At 45.5% G+C, this 18,497-nt stretch overlaps 1 protein-coding gene across 3 annotated transcripts in view; it reads left to right on the top strand.

Annotated features, from left to right (window-relative positions):
* Window positions 1-1,871: 1,871 nt before the first annotated feature.
* ehbp1 (EH domain binding protein 1) overlaps window positions 1,872-18,497 on the top strand; it is a 118,106-nt gene continuing 101,480 nt past the window's right edge. For 2 of the 3 annotated variants that reach the window (XM_034551544.1, XM_034551541.1), the window contains exons 1-5: window positions 1,872-2,247; window positions 2,810-3,301; window positions 14,824-14,881; window positions 14,976-15,071; window positions 16,914-16,967. In XM_034551544.1, the coding sequence (XP_034407435.1) occupies window positions 3,198-3,301; window positions 14,824-14,881; window positions 14,976-15,071; window positions 16,914-16,967 (312 nt within the window). In that variant the 5' untranslated portion in view covers window positions 1,872-2,247; window positions 2,810-3,197. Of the gene's footprint in view, window positions 2,248-2,809; window positions 3,302-9,372; window positions 9,626-9,719; window positions 9,829-14,823; window positions 14,882-14,975; window positions 15,072-16,913; window positions 16,968-18,497 lie in introns of those variants that run through there. The other variant, XM_034551542.1, reaches the window with a different exon arrangement.

Genomic DNA, 18,497 nt, shown 5'->3' with positions numbered 1-18,497 from the left:
GGAGGAAATAGCTGTTTCCCTCCAGTAGCTGAGCCATTAAAGCAGCGTCAATGTGGACGAACAATCAAACAATCATCCTCATTTGGCGACAGGGGATGCGAATGATCACTTCTTTGTTGTGTGGGTACCATAAAACAAAGGGGAAGGAGGTGTCTCCACTTGACCTTCAGCTGTCCTTTCTCTAAACACACGTCCTCCTCCTGTGAAAGGAGGCCTCCGACAGACAAAGCGTCATTTAGCACCGGGTCGGTCGCCACATCAAAGCATTCCTGGACGCATCGGAGGGGAGGAGCCTGTAATCTGTGAGAGGAGAATGTAACGGGGCGATCAGCGGGGCCCCCTGCTGTCAAATCACCTCTGACCCCCCCAAACCCCAACATGTTCATCTGAATGAAAGATGAGCTAAAATACTGCTTTGTGTGGTGACAGTTTGATCCCCCCAAAAAAACACCCAATATATCATTTATCTTTGTCTGCAGAACAGTCTTTGGGGTTCATAGTTATAATATTGTAAAGATTGTGGATATTATGATCAGAAATGGGAGTTTTTTGTGAACATATGTAACATGGAAATCATTAGTGTTCCATGAACAGCAGCATTTTTGTTGTAAAAACAACAACAAATATCTTTTTTTCTGTGATTTTTAGGCCAAAACAAAATAAAACCATAAAGCAGATTTTCCATTTTTCAGCTCCAGATTTTGTCCGTTTTATTGAGACTTGTGGGTTCACTAAAAGAGCAGATATCTCTCTCTCTCTCTCTCTCTCTCTCTCTCTCTCTATATATATATATATATATATATATATATATATATATATATAAATATATATCAGTGCTCAATAGAAACTGTATATTCTGTTGGATCTCTCTCATGCCAGCCCCATTATAACAAACAACAATAACAACAACAATACTCCATCTCTGTTGCAGATTATGACCCTGAGCAACGTATAAAAGGATAAAATATCAATTTCCCGTTATTACATCCGTATCTTTCTTTTTTTTTTTAGATTAGATTAATCGGATTTATATTGAATCTGACTCGTGTTGCATTTACAAGCCATGGAGGGGGAAGTGTGTGTCTGTGTGTAGGAGGGGGTATAGATTTCTGATGGATGGTGGGTGTGTTATTTCCTCTCAACATGTGAAAAAGCCCCCCCCCCCTTATGCAGGGTTACAAGGTTAACACTCACTTATTAATGGGACAGGACCAGGAAGTGGAAGTCTCATCCTCATTAGCACTAAGCTGAGAGGCTGAGCTTTATTTTGTTTTCAACAAAAACGCTTTGTATTTATTTTTGTAAGAATATTTGTATGATACATGTCAGCTTTTTGTTGTTATTTATAGTTCCCAAGCTGTTTTTGACTGTTTTCATGAAGAAAAAAAACAAAGCCAGTGAGCATTTGTATCTATGCTCACAGTCAGGGATTAAATGTCTTTGAAGGATTTGACCAGTGTGTGATAACAACAAAAGCCCAGAAACGCCTCATGAAACCGGTAAACAATCTGTAAACCGCACGAGAATCCCACCAATGGCTGACGGCCGAGGGGGCGTTTCTTCAGCACGTCAATCATCCAGGCGGCAGGCGAAACGATGCAGAGGCGAAGCCGCGTCGAGCTCGACGCACGAACATAGAACTAGACGGGACGTTCATGGATTGGCCTTCAAAATAAAAAACAACTTTCCCCCAGGAAAAGTAAGGGCTCACGCTTGTGTATCGAATCAGCCGTTTTAAATAAGATTACAAACAACTGTTTCATTTGTTTTGTATTGATTAAAAGAAATAACACCCTACGTTGCTATTAGGGACCACCACTTTTCAGAAACGATCTTGTTTTGAAAATCCCAAACGGAAGCTAGTTACTGTCGGCTAACTTTCCGCTCCCCAGAGGACCACAGCGGCCAAACTATCGGTTAACAGTTGGGACTACTTTGCTGCTTTTTTTAACGGGACAATCTCACGTAGATATCGGTTATGACGCGGCGCTGAGTCCCGCCGGAGCTCGCGCTACCCCCGCGGAGCGAAATGTTAAATGGCGAGCAACGGTTTCCGCTCGCGCGGTGTGTGTGTGTGTGTGTGTGTGTGACGGCTAACAGTCGTCCGCGAGCGGGCTAGCTAGCTGTGCGGTTCTTGCGCGCAAAAGAAAAGGCGATAATTTAGCGCGCGTGCGTGCTGCCAAATTCGTTCGTCGGCAGCTGAGGCCCCCGCGTGCCCCCGGATCACGCCTCGGACATCGGGGTGAGGTGAGTGTCAGCCACGGGGACAGGGTACACCCGGGATCGCGCGCGGCGGCGCCGTCTACTCCCTGGATTCACACACACACACACACACACACATTCCACCAAATATTTACAAACATATTTATTTGACTAGCTATAGTTTCGGGAGTGTGGTGGTGGGGGGGGGGGGGGGGTACGCGTTTTTTTCTGTACGCTGGCTGATGTCACGTGACTTATTTGGACGTGACGTCATCGCCTAGCCGAGGTCTCATCTCAATGAACGCTTTGGTTATTTTAATAAAAAAAAAAAAAAAAAAGAATTATCAAACATCCCAAAGTTTTGCCTGCGCCGCCCCCCCCCCCCCCTCCCAGGAATTAGCCGCCACCCTCCCCATCCACACCCCGGCACGCCGTGCGTTGCTGGAATTCCTCCACACGTGAACTTAAAAAAAAAAAAAGAAAAAAGAGCTTTAAAAACAAAAAGTGTGTGTTTTGTTCCCACATCTCTGTTACCGTGGACAGTTTGACCTCTTGTGTTCCCGCTGTTGCTCTACTTGACTGTCTTTTCCCTTTTTTTATGTTGCAGGAGGAGGATCACCCGATGGAGACATTACATTAATACCAAGTGGATTACTACTCGTGCCTTTCCAAGAAATATGTCACACCTCCACCGCTGCAGAGAATCCATTGCCTGCTTACGTTTGGATTTATCAGGCGTTTTTTAATGACCAGCAGCCACGACTTGGATGTGCAAGTCTTATCATATTTTCTTTTTTTTTTCCTCCCCCAATGTGCTTTCGGGGTGAAACAATAATTATGTGTCAGCACGGGTTGGATGTGCTCCGGTTCCTATAAACACTAGCAGGGGAATTTCGTGCAAAAAAAAGAAAAGAAAAAGGAAGCCCCCCAAAGAAGGAAGTCCAGGACGGGATAGGTACGCGGACCGGACTCTACCCGCTCCCCCAAAAAGAAACATGGCCTCGGTGTGGAAGAGACTGCAACGTGTGGGGAAGCATGCATCCAAGTTCCAGTTCGTGGCTTCCTATCAGGAGCTGATGGTGGAATGCACCAAGAAATGGTGAGGCTCTCTATTTGTGGGGTGGGGATAACGCATCGGCCACAGAGGTGTCATTTAAGCCCCATGAAAAGTGTGTGTGTGTGTGTGTGTGCAGGAATGCTGAGCTCGTTCTTGGTGGCCATCACACACACACACACACACTTACACACACACACACACTCAGTCTCCTTGGTGTGCAGGCATGTCTGCATGCTGGGAGGGGCCTGGCTTCCTTGTAAAATTGCTGTGTTTTTTTTAATCTCTTCTCTGCGATGATGTAGAATTTGTTTGGTTTGAGTCACTGAAAAAAAAGGAGGATGGCAGGGCAGAAAGATTTCCCTTCCTTCAAAAGCCAAAGGGCTGGGTTCAAGCCCCCCCCCCCCCCGAAAATGTCCTTGAGCAAACCGCTAAACGCCGACCAGCTCTAGGGATGCTGCTGCCGGGAATCTGATCTTGACTTCTGATCCTGAAGTAGAGATGCCACGAGAGTAACTGTTCCTAACGGATAATGTCTAGAAAGCTTAAACATTACAGGAGCTTGACTCTCGTCAGCTTCATTGTAGACAAGTTCTCGCTCTTTCCTCCACATATTTTGTTTTCCGTTCTCGTTTCAAAAGAAGGAGAAACTGGTTTATTGTAATTTGTCTAAAAGATTCTGCATTGCAAAAGTCAACAATCGTACGTGTCGGTGTTCCCGCAGGATCTTGCGAGACCTATGTGGACCTTCCCCGGACTCTCTAGGGGCGTGGGGGTCTGAAACCCTGCATTTTAAAGCTTAATTAAGGGGTTAAATATATGGAGAGGTCGCATGATGACACCGAGCTGCCCCCCAACTTGCCAGGTTGAATCCTTTCCCCCGGACAGACTGTACGGACCCCACCCTTTTTTTTTTGTGTAAAAACCCGTTTGGTTAATTCTAAAAACTGAGCGGTCAAATTAGACGGTGTGGCACGCATTTAATGGGAAACATAGAATATAATGTGACGGCACACTGACATAATCCACACAGCCGGTGTAGAATCTTGTCCCGCAGCCTCTAAAAGTCCAACTTTCCGTTGTCAAAGCATGAATGATATGCACTGTGTTTCGGGGAGGAAGGTTCTGTTCCCCAGAGCGAGTGGAGAGCGGAGACTTGTAAAGCACAGACGTAGCCTGTAGACGTGGATTCTCGAGCGGCGTGCCGGAGGCGTGACTAACGCAGCCCCGCGGAGCTTAGACCTGGGACAGATGTTAACGTGTTGGAGAAAGGAATGACAAGAATGTACATCTCTTCCCCCCAGAGCGAAGGGGCGGGTGGGCTCGGCACACTGTCGGTAATATCTGAGCAGATCTCTCCTTATGTTGTTTTAAAGACATAATTATGCATTTGTTGTTTTTGTGGTTTAGCCCTCCGTCTAGATGAAAAGACGGACGATGTAAATTGAGCAGGCCTCAGTTTTTGCTCTGCTCCTCTTCGGTGGTGTGTATGTGTGCACGTCAGTGTGTATGTGTGTGTGTGTGTGTGTGTGTGTGTGTGTGTGTGTGTGTGCTGGCGCACGTTTTCTGCCTTCCTTGGACTTCATCAGTACGGTATGTTATTGTTTCAGTGGAAACTTTCCATCTACGCAAACTGGAAACAGTCCGCAGAAGATCAACTGGATCTCAAATCCGTAAGCCTTTCAGAAGTGATTCCTCTTTTTTCTTCTTCTTTATTTCTGGCTTCAGTTATAGGAAGAGAACACTTACTGTGTGTGTGTGTGTCCATATTTAATAAGGATGTGGATGCTTTGAATGTACGTTGTGTGAAATGTGGAAGCCCTTTTGCACACTTGGCTGGCACTTAAAAGCTCAGTAGAATAATCTCTGAAGTCTAGATGATTTAGGGCGCCTCAAAACAATCGCTAGGTAAGAAGTTCCAGGGTCTCTCTCACGTGGAGGTGGAGTGAGCTCGCATGAGCGTTCACATCCAGCTGTAATAAATGTGTTTGTGCGTAAATCTTCCTAAATTGTCTCCGGGTTAACGTGGCCTCTCTAGACAGAACTTGACTCCAGATGGGACCTTTTACATCTTCGAACAGTAAAGATGAGGTGTAGAGCATCGACCTGCCAGGTTACATGATTCATCATTAATTGATTTGGTTGTTTGTGTAAACACAAACGTTAAGAGCCTGTTGCATTAGTGACGGAGGCTTCTGACTCAATCAATGGTCTCACCACTTTGGAGAGCTTTCAGCTTGTTTTCTTTCTCTACAAGCGTAAGCTCTCTTTTTATTTTCCTCCTTGAGATGAAGGGAAGTAATGACAGAGCAGGCTACGTAGCATTGGGGGGCGTCCTGTCCTATAGCTATAAATAATGTTTTGTAAAGTCATTTTTAGTTATTTTTCTGTCGCTGTAGCCTCTCACACACCCAGACTCCAGAATCAATCCAGGCCAAGCCGTTAAAACATTAATGAGTTTCAATGTTTGTGTTTGCCGGTTTGTGTTTGCCCCCCCCCCCCCCCCCCCCCCCCCCCATATTCTTCGACAATAACTAATTGAAAAGACAAGTTGTAATGTGGATTCCTGTTCGTTGTCGTCATGCAGCGCCTTGCTGTATTATGTTGACGGGGAGAGATACAAGCTCGTTACCAGAGAGTTGTTGGTTCAAAACCCCCTCAGATCCACAGCAATACTTGGAGGAGCATGTGAGGCCCACGTCTCTGTTCTTCTCCGCCCCCCCCCACCCCCCAGGGGCCGGTGCTTTGGAACAAGAATGTGTTGCTAGTCGACCCGTCTGGTTAAAATATAGTTTATAGTGTCATTGACGGCGAGAGAACGTGTCGACGCATGCGGCGAGGACACGGGAGGAGTTGGCTGGAAACGACACGCAGACGCTATTGATTACGTGGTAACGCTATCGGGCCGCAGGCGAGCGCACCAAGACTGCTTATGGTGGACGTCTTCATGTCAATCAAGGACTGGGCAGAACCCCTGAAGGCAGACACACACACACACACACACACACACACACACATACACTCTCTCATCAGACTCCAGCAGAAAATAATCTCAATCACTTTGCGATAAAAAACAATTTATGGGAATTTCCTAACTCCAAATAAAAAATGTCGTCCTCGATTTACGAGCTGTACGTGTACATATAGGCACATACTCGCCCGGGTTGCCCAACCCTGTTGTCTTCACATTAACCATCAACGCGTCTCCATAATCTCAACGTGTCACTGAATTAAAAAGTGTTGCTCGGTTGTATAATAGTGGAGTCGGTGGAAGTGTGCCTTGTGGCAGGCGTCCATCGCGTCTCTGCCAGCTCGGCCCGACGTGGCGCTCCCTTCCTCTTGCTCTCGAGTACGAGTCTGGCACCGCGAGGCGGCTTCGCTGCCAGCTCGCCACGCTTCGTGTTTTTTTTTTGAGGGGGGGGTTCAGTGTCGATCTTTAAGGCTTCTTCAGTCGCTGGTTTTGTCTTTTATGTTTGCTCACGGTGCTGCGAAGGAGCCAAAAAACACACGTGTGTTTTCATAGTTGATACTCGAGTTGCTCCAATTTGTGTGCTTGCTCATCACTTCCTTAATTATAGCATTTGCAGCCAATTTTATAGCTCCTGTATTTGTTTTTGTGCTCCAAGCCGACCGATCTCATCTCAAGGAGCTTGAATCTTGCACATCAGCAATGCTTCTCTTTCCCTTTTTTCTTCTTCTCTGTACCACTCCTTATCTCCCCTCCTCCTCTTCCTTTATTACTTGATATCTCTCTCTCTCTCTCTCTCATCCTCCCCCCTCACCACTTTCCCTCTTTCCAATAATGTAACTTTAACTGCTTTGCGGCAGAATCCGCCTAAATGTAGTTCTGAGCTGCAATTACGGACACAAATGGGCATTTACACACACGCACACACCAAGAGGCGTGCAACACTGTAGGCTTGTGAAGCAGTCAATGGGGTGTTAAATGTGATAACAACTGTGCTGTCAGAGACACACATGGCCCTGGAGACTGCTCATCTATCAGCCTGCACAGCGTGTGTGTGTGTGTGTGCGTGTGCGTGTGTGTGTGCGTGCGTGAGAAAGCAAACGCCACCACTGTTCTGGTGTTAATTGTTTGGAAAAATTGAAGTTGGTTCACACCAAAAGCAAATCCCATGCAAAGTCAATGCACAGACGCGATTTGTTACGAATGACGCAAATTTGCTTTCTCTCTCCTGACCACCAGGGGGCGGCGACTCTGGTTGTATAGAAGTCTATGCTTCATGTGTTAAAGCTTCATTCTCTTTACTGACCACCAGGGGGCGACTCCTTTGGTTGTATAGAAGTCTATGCTTCATGTGTTAAAGCTGCATTCTCTCTACTGACCACCAGGGGGCGACTCCTCTGGTTGTATAGAAGTCTATGCTTCATGTGTTAAAGGGTGGTGGTGATGGACCTTTTCGGTAGAACGGGACCAATGCATGCCCTAAATTATTTCATTGTTCATTGATGTTGAACTTGAGGAGAGCTCGTAACCATGGCAGCACCGCTAACGCGCAGAGGCTCATTCAGTCAACCTACGACGCGTTCAGGCTCCGCTCAGTCAAAATGAGTTTTGGGCGAAAGGAAAATGATGCGTTCAAATGTAATCTTGTAAAATGTAGTTTTTGATGATACGATACGAACTGTTAAGCGGCTAAAACTACTAATGCAAAGATTGTTTTAGCAACAAATTACAATCTTTTATTTCCTTATTGGAATTGTCTGTTTTTATGAAAAGGGAAACACCCAACTATGACAAAGTAAAAGGGGAACTTTTAGAACTTTTTACGAGTAGTAGCTATAACCAATAACTGCATATGGATCATCAATGATCGTAACGTGTTATATTTTTCCTCTGCTGATCAGATCTGGGATATGATCCAAAACGTGAGTCGCCCTCCTGATGTTTCTGGATATCCGCCTTGTTTGTTTCTCACGAAGGAAACGCGTTGCTTTGAGTTCTCACTCAGATCCTCATCGCCTTGTTTTACACACACACACACACACACACACACACACACACACACACACACACACACACACACACACACACACACACACACACACACACACACACACACACACACAGACAGAGAGTTAATGTGGACTCTCCCACTTCTAAAGACACATCTAGTGATAAGGAAGGAGTGGAAGTGCTTTGGAGACGAGCCAGTAACAAGTGAGTGCGCTCGTGTGTGTGTGTGTGTGAGTGTGTGTGTGAGAACATGCAGCGGACTAGAAATGCAGAAATGTCCTGAATGCAAAATACAGCTGCTTCACATCTTCACCGGCAATAACAAAGTCTGGAGCAAACGTCCCAATTCACACAAAAACTATTTATCTTTTTAACATTTTTATTTTTTGTTATAGAGCGTTGGTCACTTCAGATACTGTATTAATGTTAAAACTTTGTTTTTCTTTTATTATAAGAGTGATGTGACGGAGCTGAATCCAACTGGGCACTGAAGCATGGAGAAGAAAGGTCATATTTGGGGAAATGGATGATCAATAGTGACGATCGGACTTTGATTTAATAAAGCTCGTGCTCGATGTTTGGATTTCAGGAAAATATAATCTAATTTACAGAAAACCCCAATAAAAGCTGAAGCTTGTGTAAAGGGGTGTTTAGTGTCGGCATGGCAATAGAACACGCGCGGTCGCACAAGTCTTTAATATTTTAGTTTAATCCAGGAAATGTAATTTTAGATTTCACAACATTTCTCACTCCTGACTGGTGCGTTCAACGTTCACTCCGGGTCATCGACCCGCCCGGCGTCTGATTGCCACACACACACACACACACACACACACACACACACCCTGACTGGAGGTCAAGGGCCCGTCAGTCGAGACGAGAATAACAAACACACACACTTCTGATGTTACCAGCTTAATCCACATTTAAGATAAAATAAGATAATCCTTTATTAGTCCATCAGTGGGGAAATGTACAGGATGACAGCAGCAAAGTGCACACGAGACATAGTAAGATAAACAGTAAACAATCTACGGTAACTGAATAATATATATACACAATAATATATACACACAGGCAGGATCAATATGGCTATTTCCACAGAGAAATGAAATCTGTCTGTGTGTTACTTTCTCCATCAGCCACACAGACTGCGACGCCTACATCTGCTGACGGTAACGGCCGCCGATAGCAGAGCGCTCTCGTTTCCTCTTCTCTCACTTCCCACTTTCAGCCGTCCTCTTGCTGAATCAGAACATTGACAAATGGGTCAGTGAAATGAATAACCAACATTTCTTTTGCTAAGCTCCTTCATGTCGCTGCAGATCCCAGAGATCGCTCGCCAACGTGTGAGAGTTCCTCCTTTTTATTTTTATTTTTGTTGTCCGCTGGTGAGGTTTAAATGTCTGTAGTCGGCAATGTTTCCATTCCATTCAGTTTCTGCCAATGCAGATCTTTAAAGTGAAACTGTGGTCCTTTTTTTAGGACGCCCGATATCACACCGGTTTATTGAATACCTGTCTCGCATTACACACCTGGGGAAACTTCATCCGGACGGAGTCACCGAGCTGTGTGAGCCTACGGGTGATGAGATGTGTGTGTATATATGTATATATGTATATGTGTATATATATATGTATATGTATATATATATATATATGATATTAATGTTATGAACCCAAACATGCAGGCCTTTGATGGTCCCACAAGTATAAAGCAGAAATAGTGGTTATTTCTTCCACGGAAGTTATAACTGTTTCCACGGAGATAAGCCACGCCCCCCTCTAAGGCGCGAATGATGCGAACAAAACACATCTTGTGTTGCATTGCACGTCGGTGTGTTTATGTATTGCAGCAGAGTCTTAGTCTTGTTTCAGTGTTTATGTTTCAGTGTGGGCATAAGATGGGATGATACTCTGTGTGTGTGTCTGTGTGCGTCTGTGTGCGTCTGTGTGCGTGTGCTTTTCCCTTCTGCCGGCATGTGTTCATGTCGCCGTCCACAAGGGCTCTGAAATATAACTAATATTTACTGCGTGTGTGACTTCCCACAATGAAATTAACACAACTTACGTTGACGTTCACTCCGCGAGCCTCGCTTTTTTATTAAAGTCTTATTTAGATGCAAATATTTATGAATTAGCAGACATGTAGCACAAAGTGAAAGTTAATAAACGACTTGCATTAAGATAGCAAGACATTACTATTATATATTTACATTGGAGTTGCAATAAAGAGATTTTAATTGCTGAGCCACGCTCATCGCTATTATCTTTAATATCTTTTAAAACTTTTTTTTTAAGCCTTTTCATATCAACAGTTTGTCAAACACGCTTCACCCGTAGAAACCTCAATAGAAGACGTACAGCCGGTTCACCGTGAGGAGATATTCTCTGGGTTGCAAACAGACTGCACCTTTTTTAATTATGCCTTCAGCCTTTGTCTTTATTATATTAAAACAACACGGTGACGCTCTCCGTTGACTTAACATTAGTGTTTGTGGCATCCTCGCCTGTAGTGTGAACAGTCGTATGATCAGATGATTTAAAAAAAAAAAGAAGTCCATGTTAGGTTTTTAATGTCAGCAATGTGAAGTAAAATTTAAAGAGGACGGCCAAAGTCAATATTGCGTTGGTTAAAAACGGCTCTTCTGAGTGTGCTGGTCGTCGGATCGCATGTGAAGTGGTTCCTTCCTCCTGCCTACGGGAAAGATGGAAAGATACGACCACTTCCTGTCGCACCCTCGGCTTCCAGCCAGTTCAGATCTGCACGGCGATAACCACAAGTACAGTTAAGCTTTGACGAGCACGCTTTATTTTGATGACATATTATCCCGTAAGACCTCTCAAAACGCGTCTAGTAAAGGATGCAATGATAAAGTGGCTCCAGCACACGGAGGTGATCTGGGCATTCAAGATGTTTGACGTCTGCAAGAGGAGCCTCATCCAGTAAAGTGACGGCACAAAACCTCCACCAGATTATGACAAAGAAACGCGTTAACATAATGTTTATTTTATTTTTATTTATTTTATTTTATTTATTTTTTAAACATTGAAAGAACATGCGTACCTCAAATATAAGGGGTTTAGTAATATTTTTTTTAAATTGAATAAAAGTGTCCCGTATTACCCTGAATTCATTTGATTTCCCCCGGCATGTAAACCCTTTTAATCTAATCTTTGTCCAGGTCGGCCTGTGTGAGACCAGGTCGGCCTGTGTGAGACCAGGTCGGCCTGTGTGAGACCAGGTCGGCCTGTGTGATACCAGGTCGATGGAGGTTTTCCTGGAAGGCATCACGCATACCGTGGACCACCTTGGTTCCTCTTCCGTCGTGGCTCTTCATGTTTGGACCTCATTGGTTCCTCTTCATGTTTGGACCTCATCGGTTCCTCTTCCGTCGTGGCTCTTCATGTTTGGACCTCATCGGTTCCTCTTCCGTCATGGCTCTTCCTGTTTGGACCTCATTGGTTCCTCTTCCGTCGTGGCTCTTCATGTTTGGACCTCATTGGTTCCCCTTCATGTTTGGACCTCATTGGTTCCCCTTCATGTTTGGACCTCATTGGTTCCTCTTCATGTTTGGACCTCATTGGTTCCTCTTCATGTTTGGACCTCATTGGTTCCTCTTCCGTCGTGGCTCTTCATGTTTGGTCCTCACTGGTTCCTCTTCCGTTGTGGCTCTTCATGTTTGGACCTCATCGGTTCCTCTTCCGTTGTGGCTCTTCATGTTTGGACCTCATCGGTTCCTCTTCCGTCGTGGCTCTTCATGTTTGGACCTCATCGGTTCCTCTTCCGTCGTGGCTCTTCATGTTTGGACCTCATCGGTTCCTCTTCCGTCGTGGCTCTTCATGTTTGGACCTCATCGGTTCCTCTTCCGTCGTGGCTCTTCATGTTTGGACCTCATTGGTTCCTCTTCCGTCGTGGCTCTTCATGTTTGGACCTCATCGGTTCCTCTTTGGTCGTGGCTCTTCATGTTTGGACCTCATTGGTTCCTCTTCCGTCGTGGCTCTTCATGTTTGGACCTCATTGGTTCCTCTTCATGTTTGGACCTCATTGGTTCCCCTTCATGTTTGGACCTCATTGGTTCCTCTTCATGTTTGGACCTCATTGGTTCCTCTTCATGTTTGGACCTCATTGGTTCCTCTTCCATCGTGGCTCTTCATGTTTGGTCCTCATCGGTTCCTCTTCCGTTGTGGCTCTTCATGTTTGGACCTCATCGGTTCCTCTTCCGTTGTGGCTCTTCATGTTTGGACCTCATCGGTTCCTCTTCCGTCGTGGCCCTTCATGTTTGGACCTCATTGGTTCCTCTTCCGTTGTGGCTCTTCATGTTTGAACCTCATTGGTTCCTCTTCCGTCGTGGCTCTTCATGTTTGGTCCTCATTGGTTCCTCTTCCGTCGTGGCTCTTCATTTTTGGACCTCATCGGTTCCTCTTCCGTCGTGGCTCTTCATGTTTGGACCTCATTGGTTCCTCTTCCGTCGTGGCTCTTCATGTTTGGACCTCATCGGTTCCTCTTCCGTTGTGGCTCTTCATGTTTGGACCTCATCGGTTCCTCTTCCGTCGTGGCTCTTCATGTTTGGACCTCATCGGTTCCTCTTCCGTCGTGGCCCTTCATGTTTGGACCTCATTGGTTCCTCTTCCGTTGTGGCTCTTCATTTTTGGACCTCATCGGTTCCTCTTCCGTCGTGGCTCTTCATGTTTGGACCTCATTGGTTCCTCTTCCGTCGTGGCTCTTCATGTTTGGACCTCATCGGTTCCTCTTCCGTTGTGGCTCTTCATGTTTGGACCTCATCGGTTCCTCTTCCGTCGTGGCTCTTCATGTTTGGACCTCATTGGTTCCTCTTCATGTTTGGACCTCATTGGTTCCCCTTCATGTTTGGACCTCATTGGTTCCTCTTCATGTTTGGACCTCATTGGTTCCTCTTCATGTTTGGACCTCATCAGTTCCTCTTCCGTCGTGGCTCTTCATGTTTGGACCTCATTGGTTCCTCTTCCGTCGTGGCTCTTCATGTTTGGACCTCATTGGTTCCTCTTCATGTTTGGACCTCATTGGTTCCCCTTCATGTTTGGACCTCATTGGTTCCTCTTCATGTTTGGACCTCATTGGTTCCCCTTCATGTTTGGACCTCATTGGTTCCTCTTCATGTTTGGACCTCATTGGTTCCCCTTCATGTTTGGACCTCATTGGTTCCCCTTCATGTTTGGACCTCATTGGTTCCTCTTCATGTTTGGACCTCATTGGTTCCTCTTCATGTTTGGACCTCATTGGTTCCTCTTCATGTTTGGACCTCATTGGTTCCCCTTCATGTTTGGACCTCATTGGTTCCTCTTCATGTTTGGACCTCATTGGTTCCTCTTCATGTTTGGACCTCATTGGTTCCTCTTCATGTTTGGACCTCATTGGTTCCTCTTCATGTTTGGACCTCATTGGTTCCTCTTCCGTCGTCATGTGAGTGTGAAGAAGTGGTGTAAATAGTTCTCATAGCGCAGAGGGTACAGAGGGGTGATGTTTCATGTGTCTGCATGCTGCCCGTTGTTGGACAATAGCTTCTCTATGTGAGGCCTCTGCTCCGGGCTCTTTCCCCTCTCACTCCTTCGCCTCTTTCTCTTCTCTTCTTTCTTCCCTCGCTCGCGTCTCCTCCGTCGTTCTTTTCCTTCGCTGCCGTTCTGTATTTTACATTTCCTTCTAGATTGATCTTCTAGATATTTGTAATCTAATACCTATATATATATATATATATATATATATATATCTGTAATGGGCTTGTATTGGTAGAACAGAATAAAGTGTTTTTTTAATTGAGCACTGGAGGGCAATTGTGAGGTCAGAGCTCTAAGGGCACGGGGACTTAAACCTGGACTCCTTCGACGGTCTTGTCATCTGCTAACCGGGCTTCTCCGGGACCAGAAGCCAAAACCCAGTGGGACCTGTAAACCAGGATTTTGGGGTCAGATCCTCCTGACCGCTCGGCTCATGTTGATACAGGGCATCCCTTTTTAATATGGATTAGCTTTAAGGATTAAATGGTACTCTTTTTATATAGAACTTCACCACCCACACTTACTTATATAATGTAATATAATATAATGTATACATCCACCATGAGTCACAAACGGGTCCAGACATGGATTGGCTGTGCTTTGGATGAATTCTCAGGCTGACTATGAGTGTGTGTGTGTGTGTGTGTGTGTGTATATATATAACACTAACCAAACTCACATTGATTACATGAAGTAGAGTTATTTTAAGTTATAAACGTTCTGACAAAGATGCACACGTTGAGCCTTGATGAGCGTCGGTTCTCCGTCTACGTTTCAGAGAGGTCGTAACTCTCAAGCCTCCTTCAGCGTCTTTACCTGTCTCACACACACACACACTCCTACGTATGTGTGTGTGTGCGCTATAGTCCACAGAGGCAAAGCCGGGGTTTAGCTGTGTCTCATGATTTATTCATACCACAAGTTGCTGTGCGTTGTGTGTGTGTGTGTGTGAACATCAGAGTTTTAAGCTCCAGGCATTAAGATACAAGCTGATCTTTAGGTTGATGGATTGAGGAGTAAATACTGTCTTTTTTTCTTCTTCTTCTTCCTCACAGGCAACCGGACAAACTGGTGGTGGTTTGGACACGCAGGAGCCGGCGGAAATCATCCAAGGTTTGTATTTGACGAGTTGTGAAACTAAATGTGAAGAAACATAAAAAAAGGTTTCTGACTTGTTGTTGTTGTTGTTGTTCCCGCTGTGCTGCAGGCGCACAGCTGGCAGCCCGGCATCAAGAACCCCTACAGAGGAGTGGTGGTGTGGCCGGTTCCAGAGAACATCGAGATCACGGTCACTCTCTTCAAGGTAGGCGGCCGCACAGTGTGTGTTCTTCATTATTATTATTATTATTATTGTTGTTGTTCTTACACATATTTAATGACTGATATCGTGCAGATTAGAATTCCTTTTCCAGGACTGTCGACGTGTTTCGATCTGCCCGTTAAAAGAATTTGAACAATATTAATGTCTGCGGCAGCAATGCGGTCGCGTCTAAGCAACACACTTGTACGGACGGCGTCTGTCGCGGCGCTTTATGTAAACATGCCGGGCCTCTGTGCCGACGGGCCCGACCCGAGCAAAGCGCCTCGTTTCCTCTCTCGGTGTCTCGACCTCACCGCGCCTCCTCACACGGTTACGCCGGCTAAAAGTATGGAGAGAGTTTTCCAGGCCTCGGCTTGATTCATACTGCTGTACTCTCGACTCTGGGCCCCACTTCCTGTCCCAGAGGAAGTAATAAAGCTGCTGAAGGCACAGTTCACCCACACATCTGTTTGATAAATAATAAATAAAGTCAGTTCCCTGCTCTGCCTCTTTTTAATATCGCCGTAGAACATCGTAAATTCACGACGGCAAAACCAGCACAACAAACATGTATTTAGAAATGACGCAGGCCTTTTTATTGTCTAACAAACAATATGCTGTTTGTTTGTTTAAGTCATTGTTTTCGGGGTCCATTGTTTTCAGAGCGTGAGACGTACGAGGGAGTGAAAGTAAGACGGTGCAGCCTCTGCTGCATGATTCTGTCTCTGGAGTCTCCCAACCGTATGCTTCAGTATCTCTTTTATAGAAAATATTAATAAACTAACCGATCGCAATTAGTGTATTTCTGCAGAGTGTGTGTGTGTGTGTGTGTGTGTGAAGCAAACAGAGATATAAAGATGCTCTCACACGGGCGCTGCAGTGAAAAACCGCCGAGCTCAGCAGCGCCGCAGCCTGCACCTCGGGGAGGCGTTCACCAGCAGGCCGAGTTAAACTTTGAAATCCCGTAATTAACATGTAGCTCCAGAGTGCCGCGGTCCGCATCCATCACAACGGAGGAGACGCTGTTCAGGTTTCCAATGTGTGTGTGTGTGTGGATGTTGTGTTTGAGTGATGTGCCAGACTGCAGGAATATGGATTTTTCCTGGGGCGTGTCACGTGTGTGTGTGTGTGTGTGTGTGGAACAGAAAATGTAAGGTATTTAATTTCTGATCGAGTCCAAGAAATGCAGCAAGTTTTTGAGGCTGTGTTTTGTATTCGATCTCCATAGATTCAGTCTTCTTTTTGTGTTTTTAAAGGCAGACATTTGTTTTTAGTTTGCATGTGCAAAATGTGCTAATAAACGTGCATTAAAACGCGACACATTGAAACACGCTTACACAGGTTTTCAATGTGTCGGTTGGATTGGTTTGTGTGTCCCGAGGTCGGTGAAGGTCGTCTATAAGACGGGAGAGGCCTCCATTACTGTCTCCTCTCACCAGCCCACAGATAAACAGGAAGTGAGACGGTAGAGGAAGAGAGGGCGAGCCGGGGAGAGAGAGAGAGAGAGAGAGAGAGAGACCGCATCCCTAGTTTGGGGTTTTTGTGGTCTTGTTTCTTGATTCAAGGACTTTTTTAGTTTCGGTTCACTTTAAAGCTTTAGATAAATCTACGTTTACGAGTTTAAAAACCCACTTGGACTTGTTATCGTGTGACTTTAAAAAGTGACCTCAGTGAACCGGGTCAGTGGTTCCTTTGTGTAACGGGGCACTATAAGTGTTTTTACCCTTTTTATGTCAAGCGCCTTGAGACTGTCTTTATATTTTGAAGCGTGCTATACAAACTCATTATTATTATTATTATTATTATTATTACTATTAAGCATGTATTTGTCTATTGCCCTTGCAGGACCCGCATGCAGAGGAGTTTGAAGACAAGGAGTGGACATTTGTCATTGAAAATGTGAGTACTCAACTTTCTTCAACCTTTTATACAGGTGCACCGTGTGATTGGGTGCCTTGCTCAAAGGCACCTGGACGGTCATTCACAACAACAACAACAACAACACACACTCTGTAACTCTCAGCTGTTTTTAATAGTTAAACCGTGTTGCATTGCACATGCGGGTTCTGCCATCTTGTGGTCAGAATCTGCTACGACGCGCTTCATGTTCTCTGTGTGTGTGTGTGTGTGTGTGTGTGTGTGTGTGTGTGTGTGTGTGTGTGTGTGTGTGGTAGTAACAGCCTGCATTTCCACCAGCGAGTGTGAAGTGTCGTTCACACCTCCCAGGTGTGATTGTGTGACATTGAGTTGTGCCTCGTGCCCTAGTTCTGTATTCATGTGTTCATTTCGTCACGTCAGCGTTCACCACGCCACAAGCACGAGATGGAAAGTACAGGACTCACAGGGAAGGAGCCCTTTGGAGGAGGGGAGGGGGGGGGGATTGAGGAAAAGAGAGACCCGACGCCAGGAAGCTGTAAAGTTTCTGTGTTTTTATGCGTCTGCCTCAGCGGTGTAGCCATGGTTACACACGGGCCGTATGACTGATGCTTTATGTGGCACTGAAGTGCTGCAGTGTCTCCTGAACTCTTCTCGGGGGACTTTGGACCCTATTACCCAAAGTTTGTGTCCAACTGACGACAAACTGGCATTGTGGTTTACAAGTGTCTGACAAGATCATGGAAAGAGTCTCGCTCTTCCATGAGAAGACAAGTCCTGAACTCTCTGGTTGGAAACACTGAGTTTGTCGTGAAAGCGTAGCTCATTGTCCTCTAAAAGATGTAAAGTATAAAGATGATTCAGTTGGACACAATCCAAACGGAACAGACCAGATCAAGCAGAAGGTGGAGACGTCTTTTTAAAACTGTTTGTCTGGTTCTTTCCATAATGTTTACCGAAACACAAAATATCAATATATAGATATATATATATCTATATATAGACTGTCCGTGTCGGGGTTAGAGGGTCATTAAAACCCAACGGCAGATCCGTCTTCACGTCAGCAGGAAGTGGTCCAATGGCGCTCACATTGGTTCGTGCTGGTCCAGGTTTTTAAAGATCAGGATTTACACATCGCATGCGTTTTACCTTTCTTTAGTCACGTTTAAGAGCTTCTGAGGGAAGAAGCTTTGATGGATACTCAAAGCTGACGTGATCAACAAGGATCGACAAGGAAGACTTTTTTTTTTTTTTTTTAAAGAATGTAGGTAAGGGGAAAGAGTTGTCCGCTGTCACTTCCTGTACACGTCAAGCTCAAAGGAACGCCGGCAGGAACGGCTCTCACCTTTTTCCTCTTTGACAGAAAGCCGAGAAGACAAAGCAGGTCAACCGGTGTTCTCTGGCCGGAGCGTGGGAGAGAGCGAGAAAGAGAGCAAGAAAGGGGGGAGGAAGAGACACGTTTGTGGGTTTGCTCGTGTCTCTCTCTGCATACCTGACTAATGACAGGAAGATCAAAGCGTCAGCAGCCCCCTGACAGCAGGAATGGAGAGGAGG

Source organism: Cyclopterus lumpus, chromosome 15 (genome assembly GCF_009769545.1).
Source record: "Cyclopterus lumpus isolate fCycLum1 chromosome 15, fCycLum1.pri, whole genome shotgun sequence".
Taxonomy (NCBI): Eukaryota; Metazoa; Chordata; class Actinopteri; order Perciformes; family Cyclopteridae; genus Cyclopterus; species Cyclopterus lumpus.
The sequence above is the reverse complement of the archived record's forward strand: the minus strand, read 5'-3'. Positions and strand labels throughout refer to the sequence as shown.